The 14,155-nt window shown below is 36.9% G+C and overlaps 1 protein-coding gene across 1 annotated transcript in view; it reads right to left on the minus strand.

Annotated features, from left to right (window-relative positions):
• The window catches only part of RYR2 (ryanodine receptor 2), a 786,704-nt gene that overhangs the window by 144,460 nt on the left and 628,089 nt on the right, over positions 1-14,155 (minus strand). The window contains exons 57-61 of the mRNA XM_054561059.1: positions 13,767-13,890; positions 13,141-13,256; positions 9,846-9,910; positions 7,387-7,508; positions 307-356 (exon numbers count right to left, since the gene is read on the minus strand). Of these exons, the coding sequence (XP_054417034.1) occupies positions 307-356; positions 7,387-7,508; positions 9,846-9,910; positions 13,141-13,256; positions 13,767-13,890 (477 nt within the window). The remainder of the gene's footprint in view (positions 1-306; positions 357-7,386; positions 7,509-9,845; positions 9,911-13,140; positions 13,257-13,766; positions 13,891-14,155) is intronic.

The raw sequence follows: 14,155 nt of genomic DNA on the forward strand, positions 1-14,155 counted from the left end.
TGTTTTGTTTTTACCCCTGAGATAAAATACGGCACAGCCTGCCATTTTCATTCATTTGCTCTTTAATAATAGTCTTTTTACTTTCAGTTATGCTTTGGACTAGCGTAAAAAAGATAGAGTCCTCAATTTCACCATACATAATGCTATTTATGAACAACCTCGAGGACCTTATCTCGGCCTGCAACGACCATGCATGCAGCCATGCAAACATGCATCCATGCAACATAGCAGCACACAACACAGTGCAAAAATAGCAAAGAAAACCAAGTGATGGCCATGCTTGTATTTTTTCAAGGGTCTCCTTACCAAATAGTGAAATCCTATGCCTGACAAGAACTCCAAGTTTGCAGAATAGGCTGAAGACAAAAGAAAAACAAAAGAGAAAAGGGAAGGGGGAAGGGAAGGTAGAAAAGACAGGGGGAAATTAAAAAAAAAAAAAAAAGAAGAAGAAAAAAGAAAAAAAAAACAGCTGATATATGAGCCGGAAAAAAGCAACATGATGTCACGCAGAAAGAATCAATTCTCTGAGCAGAATGTGGAGTAAAGGTATTAAAGAAAGAGTCTTTGAGTGCATATCTTTAACAAACATGGTTAAAAAAGCACATATTATAAGAAACCAAAAAAAACTGAAAGCAAAGCTAATTAATATAAAAGCAATCTATATGAACCCCATAAGGATATAACTACTGAAAAACCACCAGGAAAAAATTTGGTTTTATCTGCCCAAATGTACCACTGAAACTCTGGATTTAAAAAAATATATATATGGACATTATTTTACAACAGACATATGGTGCTTTGGGCATACAATGTTACTTTAAGTTTTAATATGTTTTATTATTTGAAATCTCCTTCTTCCCCAACCTTGATCACACTCCTTACATAACGTCAGCATCCAGTGAATTTGAATACAGTAAAGTAGGAACAGAATTTGAGCAACTGATAATCACTCAGAGGAAAGCATTACAGATGTGATAATTTAAAGTCTCTGGATACCAATAAGTTCAATATATTTCTTATCTGCTCCAGAGCAGGTTCCTGTGTCTTTGAGTTCTTCATGGCAATTAGCAATGAGCCATTCCAAATAATGGCTGCCCACATTCAGCATTCAGCCTGACAACGCTGGTATCCACTAACTCTCAGATCAGACCCTTGAACCTGGGAGATCCCTGCTATTTGTCCTTTCTTTTCACCAAGCCTCAGCTGGGTGGGATCCTCACAGGTCCCTATTTTGAGAAATACCCTTCACTCATTTCCATGCTATCCTCCCATCTACTCATCCCTCAAAACTCAGCTCAGAATGAGTTTATTCTAAGAATAAACTCATTAAACTGAATAAACTCAATAAAATAAGGATGTCAACATTCTGACATCCAGCCCTCCTGTATGGCTCCCAGCCCAGGCTGCAAGAGGTCCCTACCCAGATGCTCTCAGGGGCCATTTGCAAATCTCTACCAATACAAGTGACATTATTTTCACATCTACTCACGCTCTTCTCAACTCTCAGAGAGCACAGGCTCTACCCAGCCAGCACTTACCCCAAAAAATCTAACCTTGAAGATCCATTTGTATAGTACCACCCACACTCAGCTTGATTTTTCCCAATAATGAGAACAGCTAAGTCCTCACTGACTATGTTCTCTTGCAAAACTCTGCACTAACAGCTGTGATCAAATGTACAGCTCCCCAGGACTAGGGATACAGACCAGCCATGGAATACCATGAAAGTGGCTGATCAGTGGCAGGATGGGAAGAGAGGGAAGCAGAGAAGGTAACGTTTGTGAGGTTGACCTCTTTCACAGTAAGTTTTGGCCATCACCTCTCACTTCTGTAACAATGTGGATTCATGTATTGATGAAAATTATGTAGGGTATTTTGTAGCTTTCCAAGAAAATGTTCATCTACAAATGTCTGAGTGAATCTGAGGTTTTGGGGAATTTCTAATCAGAACAAAACATTTTTAAAACAATGATCTATCCAAGTGGCTACTAGACATAAGATTAGTCATGAGGCTCTTGACCTGCATTATTTATCTTTGTGCTATAATTTTAAGACAATAAAACAGGAGAAACTTTGTCCATGTGCCCGTATCTACTGAGCTTTATGGCTGACAGCTGTGCGTGCTAACTCAGCAAGGGTCTGCCTTTTTCTAAAAAGAATAATTCAGTTTAGAATGGTACATAGGTGCCCTTATCTACTGAGCTTTATGGCTGACAGCTGTGTATGCTAACTCAGACAGGGTCTGCCTTTTTCTAAAGAGAATAATTCAGTTTAGAATTGTACATACTTTGGATCCCTGTACTCCAATCTATTTTAAGTCATGTATTTACCTATTCCTCTCTAGTATCCAGAGTGAAACATTCTGAGATATTCTTGATGATCCAGAATTTATAATGCTAGGATTAGGTCTTACTCAATTAATCCAAACCCAGGATGTTTTGCTATAATGGCAGACTGCTCTATGTCTCATTTCTCAAATTATATGTAATGCCTGAAAATCTGTCAGAGAAAAATGACTTGACAATCTCTGCTGATTCCTCACCACATGTGCCACCAGAGAGAAATACAGATACAGAAGGCAAGGTCCTCAAAGAGGGCAAATTATAACTCTTTCCCCTCCTGTGCAATCTACTTTTAGGGCATGTTATTCATAGAAACTATAAGGATTAATTATTATACGCTTGTAGCCTGTATTTTCTCTAAAAAATATTTTCTATAATACTGTTGTCCCCTTTCTCTGCTTCCCCTCATTACCAACACTCTCCAGAATTTATAAGGCATCTACTTCTTCAGCAGTTACTCATTGTCTTGTACTGAAACACTCCTTTGCAGCTCACCAATGCCCCTAAGCAGCAAAGATAATAACCTTTTCTTTTTTGGAGTTCTGTCAACAGTACTTGGCATTGTTTATTACTTAAATCTTAAAACTCTTACCCTCCTTGGATTTTGTTTACAGCGTTGTTTTTTTTTTGCTTTCTAATTAATCATTCTTGATGTTCTTCAAAGACCTATTTCCGAAAACCCTGTAAATGTAATAATTCTCCAGGGTATTCAAAACCTTTTGCCTCTTTCTCTACTCTCCTTCAGTTTTATCTACTTCAGAGCTTCAAGCATTATATATACATATATATTTTATATATATATATTTTTTAATATATATATATTTTATATATATATATATATGTTCACATAATCCCCAAATATGTCATTTCTTGCTCTAATCTCTCAATTAACCCCACATGCTAATATTTCCAATCTGCTGGATTTCTCCAACTGAATGACCTGCGGGTACCTTATACTCCGATAAATACCTGACCAAATGTAACCTCTTCTTAGAAACGATTCTTTTTCTGAAATATGTTGTTTCTATTCATGATACCAACAATGTTCCAACTATCCAGAGTTGAAATTTCAGCACCAAGTTGGACCTTTTTCTACTTGCCATATTACTCATTGCCAAATCATGTTGACTTTCTCTCTTCCCTGTTTCTCACCCCAGCTCCTGTTTACATCTCTTCTATATTCCCAGCACTCTGTAGATGTCTCCACTGACACTCATCACAACTTCTTGTAGAGTTAGCTCTATATGTATGTGTCTACTCAGCTGTACTTCTAAATTTATTAAAGTTAGGAACTGTGTGATTGTGTGTGTGTGTTTATCTTCAGGCCTCAGACAGCATGCCGTACATAGCTGGCATTCAGAAATATCTGCTGAATGAGGCCGGACGCGGTGGTTCATGCTTGTAATCCCAGCACTTTGGGAGGCCGAGATGGGCGGATCACCTGAGGTCAGGAGTTCAAGACCAGCCTGGCCAACATGGTGAAACCCTATCTCTACTAAAAATACAAAAAAAATTTAGCCGGGCATGGTGGTGGGTGCCTGTAATCCCAGCTACTCAGGAGGCTGAGGCAGGAGAATTGCTTGAACCTGGGAGGCAGAGGTTGCAGTGAGCCAAGATCATGCCACTGGACTCCAGCCTGGGTGACAGAGTGAGACTCTATCTCAAAAGAAGAAGAAGAAAAAAAAAAAGACCCATCTGCTAAACGGATCAGTGGGAAGCACCACCTATTTGAGGCAGCACTTCCAACACTACAGCCTGGGTTGCTGTCTAGGCCTCCAAGTGCCTGCCATGGCCTCCCAACTCTCCCACTCTCATCAATCATACTTTTGCTGCCAGACCGTATTTCTCAGAGGGAAGCTCTAATCATTCTTTCACTTAAAAAGCTTTAATAGCTTCTTAGTGTTAATGAATTAGGTTAAAAAAGTTGTGATAGAATTTTAAAGACAATTCCTGATTCTGAGAGTTAACATCCATTACCATGTATATAACCTACCTTTCCCCTAAATTACCAGCTTCTATATTTTACTTATGTAGTTATCTACATTTAGAAAATATGTTCCTTTGTTAATCTCTGACCTACAAGTTGTTCAAGATCAACTTCGACTGGCTTGATTTCCATAAATCTCTCACCCCTCTATATCCATCCAAGGTGGTCTTACTTTACTTTGAATCCCATTGCACTGCCTGGCTGTCTCTCACAAGGGCTATACTCGTATTCATGTATTTAGCTACTGCAAAGTATACTCCAGACATGACAGTACTGACCTTAGATACAGCAAATGCTCAGTATATAATAATTTCTTGTGCCAGGAAGTATCTAAATATCTCATGGAAACATCAGTTTTAATTGTGGAAAAGTTAACTCAAACCCACACAACTGTTGCTACTCACATCTGTTAAACACTTAAGACCATTATCATAGTGTTTATCATGCGAATGAAGACATGCTTATTTATTCATAGTGGCAGGGCCAGTTTTCTACCTATTAAGTTTATACCCTACCAATATTTTTCTATACATACAAATTAAGTTCTCTTTAAAAGCTGGGTTAATACTATTTGAGCATATATTTTATATTCTATCATGATCATTTTCCGAAAGTATTAGATACTCATATCCATCATAATGTTAGTGACTGCATAGCATTTTGTACAGACATGAGTCATCATTTATCATTTCCTTATTCATATTTTTCTCTATGATTTTCTTTCTCTCTCAGGTTAAATTCTAGCTATGTTTGGCACTAAAGTACTGTAATAACATAAGTTACTTTTATTATGCATCTCATTTTCTGTGTGTTGGAATTTTAAATGGCATATGCTCCTTTTTTTGGGAAATACCAATGGGAGAAGTAAAATTTACCAACACTTTTTCTATTAGTAGAAGAAAAACTGAAGATGAAATACAGTCATGCATCGTTTAATGATGGGGATTCAGTCTGAGAAATACCTCATTAGGGCAATTTTGTTGTTATTCCCATAAGACCATGATATAAGTACATCATAGAATGTACTTACACAAACCTAAATGGTATAGCCTATTGCTCCGGGCTACATACCTGTGCAGCATGTTACTGTACTGAATACTGTAGGCAACTGTAACAAAATGGTATTTGTGTATCTAAACATATCTAAAAAAAATAGTAAAAATATAGTATGGGGCCACTATCATATATATGGTCCAAAATTAATTGAAATGTTGTTATGTGGTGCATGACTATAATTAAAAATATTCTGGTGCAGTGTCATTAGAGAGAGGGGTAGTCTAGGGTTAGTCTAGAGCCCCAGAGGGACATCAACTGAGGCTAGCACAAAATAGCGACGTACCTCTGATTTATTCTATGAGGGATACAGAATTGGCCAAGAAAAATGGGCCAATTTTCTTTTTTGGTGTATAGTTCCATGAAATTTTTCCAGCTTTATAGAGGTATAATTAACAAATACAAATCATATATGTCCAAAACACACAATTGGATGCTTCGATATATGCATAGTATGGGCTCAGTGAATAGTTCTAAGGGTAAGGCTGAAACTGAACGGAGATAATAAAACACAAGACAGGAGAGGAGGAAAATAGCAGAATTTGCATCAATTTATTTGAATTTTTCTCTGATTTTATTTTATCTTTATGTAACTGAGTGATATCTAGATTAACAACACCCTCTGAGAACAAAGTTCCTATTAAGAAAGGCTAACAGACCCAGGGAGGAGTAGGAGACTTCAACGTGTCCTCAATTTCATGGTGTTTAAGGGTAACTTGGTGCCTTGGGATATTCTAGCTACTTGTGTGCACTCACAATCCACAGGGGGATACTGGCTCAGAGTAGTGGATGTGGTGCTTATGAAATGATGAGGGAGGAGCTGCTCTCCCACCCAGTGAAGGTGGGAAGGAAGGCCACGCTCAACTGGGAAGGGGTGGAAATTCACAGCTTGGAAAGTAACTGCATTGCCTCTCTCCATGTGGCAGCAATTTGTGGAAACAAAGCACGCCGCTGGGATGGATTCCTGCTGTTATTTTAACTACAATCAATTTTATAGGAAAATTATCATTTGAAGAAGTTTGAGGACATGTTTTATACTTTTGCAATCCCATATCACATGACTGGCCACTTGCTACTTGGTAAAATAGACAATAAGTGAAAGAGATGAACTGACAATTCCACTCCAGCTGCATTCCCCAGTCTTATGCAGTGCAGGAATCTTTCCACTTCTCCACCCTCTCATGGAGGCTGTATGCAATCTCATCTCACTCTGTCTAATAGGTGGAGACCGTACTGCCTTTCAGCATAGCATTGACGTCAAGTCCAAAGAAAGTCTGTATTTTCTCCAGTGTTCTGCTTTATACTGTGTATTCACTTTTATAGAAATTTTGTTCCGATACAATCTAAAAGCTTGGTATGGACTTTTGGGCAATGTAATATTAGAGAAGTAAACTTGCTCTGTAATTGATTCTCATGTATATTAAATTCTAGCAGAAGTTTGAGTAAAAGGACCTGATATCCCCAGCAGAATCACAACTGAGTCCATAAAGAACTCTTTGGTTTAAACAGAAATGAGAAAGCATTGCTAAGAGGGGAAACCTTCAGAAATTTTGTAGGTATCTTTACTTCATTTTCTTCCAACATTGGTCATTATTCTTAAATTGAATTTGTATATGTGGGGTTTTTTTTCTGAACAATAAAGGCTGGCAAAGATATCAGATTTGTGGAAACATTAAAGAAACTCATGTCAAAAGTACCATTTATCACAAATACTAATATAGTGATGCATGTGCAGCCTCTACATGTAGATGGTGAAATGAGTGATATTTTATACTTCTATCCAGCACTACATTTAGCAGCAAAATATAAAGAAACTCAACATCTAGAACACATATCTTAACTTGTAGAAACTGTTTTTGTCTAGTGTTTGTTTCCAATGAAGACACAGACGAAGGAAATGGGCGGATACTCTCCGTACAGCCCCACTTCAAGGTCCTCAGGTTTTCTTTGCAACTGCATATACACCTAAGTCATACAACAGTGTTTATATTTATAGCTGTTTACCTAGTCACCATTTCTTTCTCTTTGTTGGAAGCATGTCCTCCAGAGCAGAGAGGTCTGCTTGCTGCAGATAAGAAGTATAAACGATGGTTTTTGAAATACTGATCAATTAAAGGAAGAACGACCTGAAAGAAAGGAAAAGAAGACAGATCTACGTAGTGGAATCTTTCAGGGGATGAATGGGAGCTGAGGCTTTGGAGCAGTCAGAGTTCTGTTCACATGCAACAGGTCTCCTTATGTCCATGCCAGGCACGTCATAGTATGCCTCTCTTACATCTCACTCTACCGTCTCCAGCCACAGCGGCAGGGTGTGATTATGGGGAACAGAGCAAACTTGCAACAGTTTGGAATTATTCTCACTATTTTCTCAAAATGAAATATTCTCAATGTTTTCATATAATATAGTTCAGTGCCCAACAGACCCCAAAATAATCCATAACTACCATATGTTGAGTCTCTACTATGTGTGAACATTGCAACTGATAATAGCAACTGCTCTGTAGGGTAGATGCCATCATCCCTGCATTATGGGTATTAAATGGAGACACAGAAATGTGTGACTTACCGAAGGTCACATTGCTACTTAGTTGCCTACACAATGTTCTTTTAACCTGGCCTTTCTTAAAGTGCACTTTCCATTTCTACGCATGTTTCATCCTGCTGGCCTTGGGCCAATTCCTCCTCCTCACTCTGTCCACTCACATCACCTGGCCTCGTACACGCCATTCCCTCTGTCTGGCGTGCTCTTCCCGTACTCCATATCCTATTCACTCTGGTCCTCCTGTAGATCTCAACTCAGTGGCAATTTGCTGGGTAAGTCTTTGCTGATCTCAACTAGATAAAGTCCCACCTTCTGAGCTCTGATAACATCATTTGCAATTTTACATTGTATGCGTGGGACTTTGGATTAAAGTCTCTCTTTCCAGGAGCCTATGAGTTACACAAAAACAAGAAACATTTCTGGGTTTGTTTCCCATTATAGCCCTTTCCTGGCCTCCAGAACTATTAACTGGTCTCTTCTGTTTCTCACTGAATCCCTAGTGCTAAGGAGTGTGACGGGCCCATAGCAAGAACAAGATCGGCACTACCAGTATTCAAACTCAAGTCAATCTAAATATACTTCTTTTTCCTACCATGTGGTAGAGCACAGCTATATATAATGGGGACTACACCAGTTTTTATTGCTCTTCCTTGACAACTGGGACATTGCTTGAATTTAGTGACTGGAACATAGTAGGTACTCAATATGGTAAATGAATGAATTATAGACTTAGTAGAAATTAAGCTACATTAAGCATCTGTAAACAGATGCACTAGGGGTGCTGAGTATACGGGCAACACAAGAATGTATTTTAAAGGGATAATTAGAGGCTGTGAATACAGCCTTCTGATAATTGGCTGTCAAGAAAGATTACAATCTCACAGAGACTGGAGATATATACATGGATCTATATATTGATGAATCGCTAACTATGTGCACCCCAGGACAACTTTGGATCTTCAAATGATTGGAACAGACTCTGAGTGCTGTATTGAATGGGAAGAAAAGACAACAGAAATGTGTTTTACAGTAAAGAACACAATTTTGAAAACATACTACAAGCCAAATATTCATCAATCAAAAAGCATGCTATTTTAAAGTCCACAAAAGTCGTATTTATAGCAAATTATCTGTAATCACTGAATGCACGTACTTTAAAAGGAAACAGACAGCAGTAATTAGGTCTTCAGGCTCACTGCAAGGTGTCCTAAACAAGAAGGCTTACCCAGGGGCATTTGTATATTCATGGCGATCCCTGGGCCATACCCTAATGCCTGACCCAGACTAGACACGCAGTAAATACTGAGTAAATGCATTAAATCATTTGGAGACTTTACAACTCTTCATGTCCATCCCTTTTTGGCTGAAAAAAGTGATGAATTTTCCAGTAACATAGCAAATTCCTGATAAATCCTTATGAAGTAAAATAAATAATAGCAATGGGATATATTTTGTATATAAACAATTTATCCTCTCTGATCTTCCATAAAATGAGCAGGACTAAGGTCCCACAATATTCTAAACTAAATGTTCTTATAATGTACCTATTTGTGAATTAACTCAGACTTTCCTGTTTATAAAGGAAATTCTCAACTAGAAATTTTAAATCATAACAATATCCAAATGTTAATAGATTTTTTTATTCCATATCATACGATAAAACAAAAAAAATGCAGACTGAATTAAACCTTAGATAGAATGAAGTCATTTGAAGAAGGAATGCAGTAGGGAATGCAGAGTTAAAGTCTGACCAAGGATGCTGGGAAGATGATTCATGCAGTTATTTTCATGCCACAGAATATTTACGTGCAGTAAAATACACATTTGTAGACAAGTACGTTCTGAAAAGGGCAACGATCTAATGAGTAGGGGATGTAAACAAACATATTGAAGCAAAAACAAGATAGATTGTATACTGTACTTTTGCAAAGAACTTGATTTCTTGTTCATAAGGGAAATGTTCTCCTTTGCCTCTGCTGCCACCATCTGTAGATTTGAAGAGTTTTTAGGTAAATGCTGCACTGGAAACATTGCAAGATATTCATCCATAATGCAAAGGTTAGAAAGCATTGCTAAATGTATTATCCCGCTAAACTGAATGTAAAAAGTCAACCAAAAATATAAAGGCAAACTTTGGCAGTGTCATTAAAAATAAAAGGATTTTTAATACCCAAATCTAAATTTAAAAAGCTATTGAGGACAGCCCAGAGTTGTGGTTAGAAACACAAACACATTTGTGTAGCTTTGAGATCTTATTGACACGGAAAGGGGAAAATGGAATAGAATAAAGTAAAAATCTCACATTTTCAGCAGCCTTTAAGAAAAGAAGCTCACTGGGGAAAAGGACAGTGAGCGTAAATTGAATAAACATAATTGATTAGATATTAACCCTGGCCTCTAATAATAAAGATTGCCTCTTGGTGTGACCGAAAGTTAAAGCTTCTCAATTTAAGATACAAACTAAAAAACTGCAGGAAGTCAGGATCTGGGATGAGGAGGAGGACAGCAATTTTAATATTAGGCTGGCAAATTAGCATTCCGTTAAAGAATAAAGAAATTTTGAACTATGTCAAAAGGTAATTTTCATAAGTGAAGCAAAAACACCCAAGTTTTCCCCATGGTTTAGAAAATGATCCAAGGTCAAGAATTGATTAACCTAATTCATTTAGCTTAGAAGGTGGCCTTTCTTACCTCCTTCATGCATATGGAAAAGGTTCATGCATATATTAATAGACGAGGTAATAATGAACTATAATAACAACGATGGCATGCAGAACATATTGGAGAGCTAAAGAATTCAGAATTGGATATCAGGTTTTAGTCAAATTTATAAGCAGAGCTTCCAGATATTTAAGAGCCAAGCTGACTTTTGCTTGAAGAAGTTATTTTGCAAATAATAATAATAATAATAATAACTTGACAGAATAGTTTATCAAATTTTAGACAAAAATACAATATAGTTTGTAGGAAACTTAGGCAATTATTTTGCAGTATTAGAATGCTCTCCCCATGAACAAGTAAAAGAAAATTATGGTTTTTTAACACTTGCAAATTTCATTTGCATGGCACTTTGGCATTTGAATCTCTCTTAAGCACATTATGCAAAATGGCTGGATTCATATAAGAGACTTTCTCATATAAAGTTATGTCAAGATAAAATTTTGTACACAGCCAAATCTGCTCATATTTCAATGAATTAAATAGGAAGTGTCTTTTACTACAGTTAAAAAAAATGCTTATGTGCAAAATGTGAAAAAGATGTGGAGAGAATACAATCTATGGTATCATACAAAAATTAGAAAAAGGCATATGCAGATTTTTACTACTACAATTAACTTAGGTCTAGGAATGGCTACGTTAGAGATGTGCTGCAAAATCACCAAAGTGAAGGATAAAGGGAGAAGGCAATATAGCAGTTTCACTTGCCATAACAATGAAAGATGGAAATTAAAATAAACACGGTATTGACAATCACAGCTCTATCTGCTCCTCTAACAGAGTTCTTGTACCTAATTTGCCCTGGCCAAGCCATCTGAAAACGGTACATACAACAGGAATTGTGAAAAAGGTTATTTGGTTGGGCTCTGTCATTGTAGCCTACTTTCTCTCCTGTGCTCTGTTTATAAGACCCTCTACCCTGTGGATAGAATGAAATGTGTCAAGTGGGTGGATGTACCCTGGAGCAAGATTCTCACCACCCCCATACATGAAAACTGTAGTAGGTGGTTTATTCAGAAATTTGAATAAAGTGTGAATAATACCTAAACACATTTCTTCCCTTCAAATTGGTGTTTCTGTTCTCCAATGTGAAGGTAAAAAACAAATAACTTTCTTGTTCCTTTCTCCAAATGATGACTCTTTTTTTCTCTCCTGTCCCTTGTTTCTCCAAAAACAAGACTGGATATTGGAGTTGCTACCCATATTGGATTCTTTCAAATGTGGATCAGAAATTGCAATATTTAGCTTTGTGTGTAAAAGCTTCAATAATTCACCCCTACCTCATTTTTGTTCTTCGGTTAAATTTCATTAATTCAGATTAATTTGGCTACGTATCAGGATAAGTCAGGAATCATATTTTTAAAAATTGTTAGTTATATGAGTCACAGAGAGATTACAGATTATAAATTAGCTTGTAGTGTAAGCTTTTAAGAAAAAGAAGGGCTCGAAGAGAGCAATAATATAGTATTTGAACTGTAGAGGCAGGTTGAAAGAGAAGTCAATTGTTTATGAGAATGATGCTCAATTGGAAAATCTTTAATCACATTTAGGATACAAGAGGCCAGAAAGAAGACAATACCAGAGCTCTAATTTCTACAAACTTTAATCTGATGCTATGGCAGAAACTAGATTTACATCCTAAGACAAACAGCAGCTAAGGGATCCAAGATGAATGGTCTCAGAGGAAAGGTGTTGAACGACAAAAGGAGTGAGTGTTAAAAACAAAGAGAAAACCTCGAGAACAAAAATGAAAAATAAATGAATAACCACCAGAAACGCACACTATTTTCAAAAGGGAACAAACTGGAATTCCTTACATCGTATTACTACGCAGTGGCTGGAAGGTGCTCTGACATTAAGGTAAGCAATTAACAAGTCGAGTTTTATTTCAACAATGTGGGAGGACCACAAAATAACAGAAGTGACCGGAAGCTGCTTTCATCATCTGTGCTGAGTCTAAGACTTAAAGAATGAGGTTTTAAAAATTTTGAGACAGCACTGGGCCAGCCAGGGAAGAGGTCTTTCATTGTACCCTAAGAGCAATAATAAAGTATCCTCTACTGCAGTTACTGTAGTATTAACGTGTTTCCCTGCAAAGGCTAAACTCAAGGCCTCTACAGTGTTTAGAAATTTTGAAAATCCATAGTTTTGGAAGTTTTTCTTATGAGTAGAGCAATTGATTTCACAGGCAAGATTTAACTCTGCCTTAAAATTCTGATGTCCTTCCAATGTATCTTTCAAAATGAAAAAAAATAAATGCTAATAAACATTATAAGGAGAATAACTTATATGTTAGATTTTTAAAAGTTCACAGACTTTACCCACTCCCCAAGAACTTGTCCATCCATTGACTGTTGAACTCTACTTAGTAGTAGGATGAATAGATGGGTTTATACCATCACAAATAGCTCAGCAGCCTGTGTTGTTCTATATCCTGATGTTGTAAACATTAAAAACAACAAACACTGGGCTACTAGCAATGGGACTATGGTACCTACCAAACTCCAGGATATATTGATGGGCTTCATCCACATAGCGAATGAGTTGTTGGAGGAAACTATAGGCAAATCGTTTCTCAATAGAAGGCGTGTCCAGTTCCAGGTCCTTAAATCCTCTGGAACAGCAAAAATGAAAATGGAAAGCAATTTGTACAAAGCCTCTTAGAAGGTAAAATTGTGTGTGTGTGTATATATATATGTGTATATATATACATATATGTTTATATATATATAAATTTTGAAGTTTATCTAATGTTATTGTAGCTCAAAGAAAAAGTAAGATTTAACCTATAAAGAATATTTTGCATATGATATAAAGCTTCAGTGAATAACTCTCTTACTATGCAACGAAGTGTTGCATTTACAAAGACAGAGTGTGATTTTTTGCATGGGGATTTTGCCTAAATGATGGATGGTGATTTAATATACGTAGCAAAAGGAACTCAGTTATGTGGTACACAGCTAGGGGTGTTAATGTTTCTGATGTGTGTATTTTAAACATATTAAACAGTACCTCAAAAGTGTAAACAGATCATTGAATTCATTTTCAGCTTTAAATATGATGGAGATATTTAAATATTCACTCTTATGAAAAGAGTGTGTACTTAGGGTATGCGTACTTTTACCTGGACACAGCATATCCATTGATCTGCAAGAACTTGAGGATGTCCTGTGCTTTTTCTCTATCCTTGGCTTTCTCTTTGGCTGTCAGTGTATCATAGGGCACCAGCAGAGGATGGTTTCCTCCTCCTAAGAGTATGTCAGGACAAGAACACGGCATAGTAATTTGAAAAGAATCTGAGATGAGACACAGATAAATAATTGGACCACACTATAAAACTTTTCCTATCCTGTAATAATACATACAGCATATAAGACTCTTCTGCCTCTACTGCCTTTAATGTTTCAATTAATTCAGAAAAACTACTCAAAGAAAGACTGTGCATATGCCTTCTAAGAGGCAGTTAAAACATGAACATGCATGCATTTGTAATACTAAGTGACAATAATATCT

The sequence above is a fragment of the Pongo abelii genome, chromosome 1 (assembly GCF_028885655.2).
Source record: "Pongo abelii isolate AG06213 chromosome 1, NHGRI_mPonAbe1-v2.0_pri, whole genome shotgun sequence".
In the NCBI taxonomy this organism is placed as follows: domain Eukaryota; kingdom Metazoa; phylum Chordata; class Mammalia; order Primates; family Hominidae; genus Pongo; species Pongo abelii.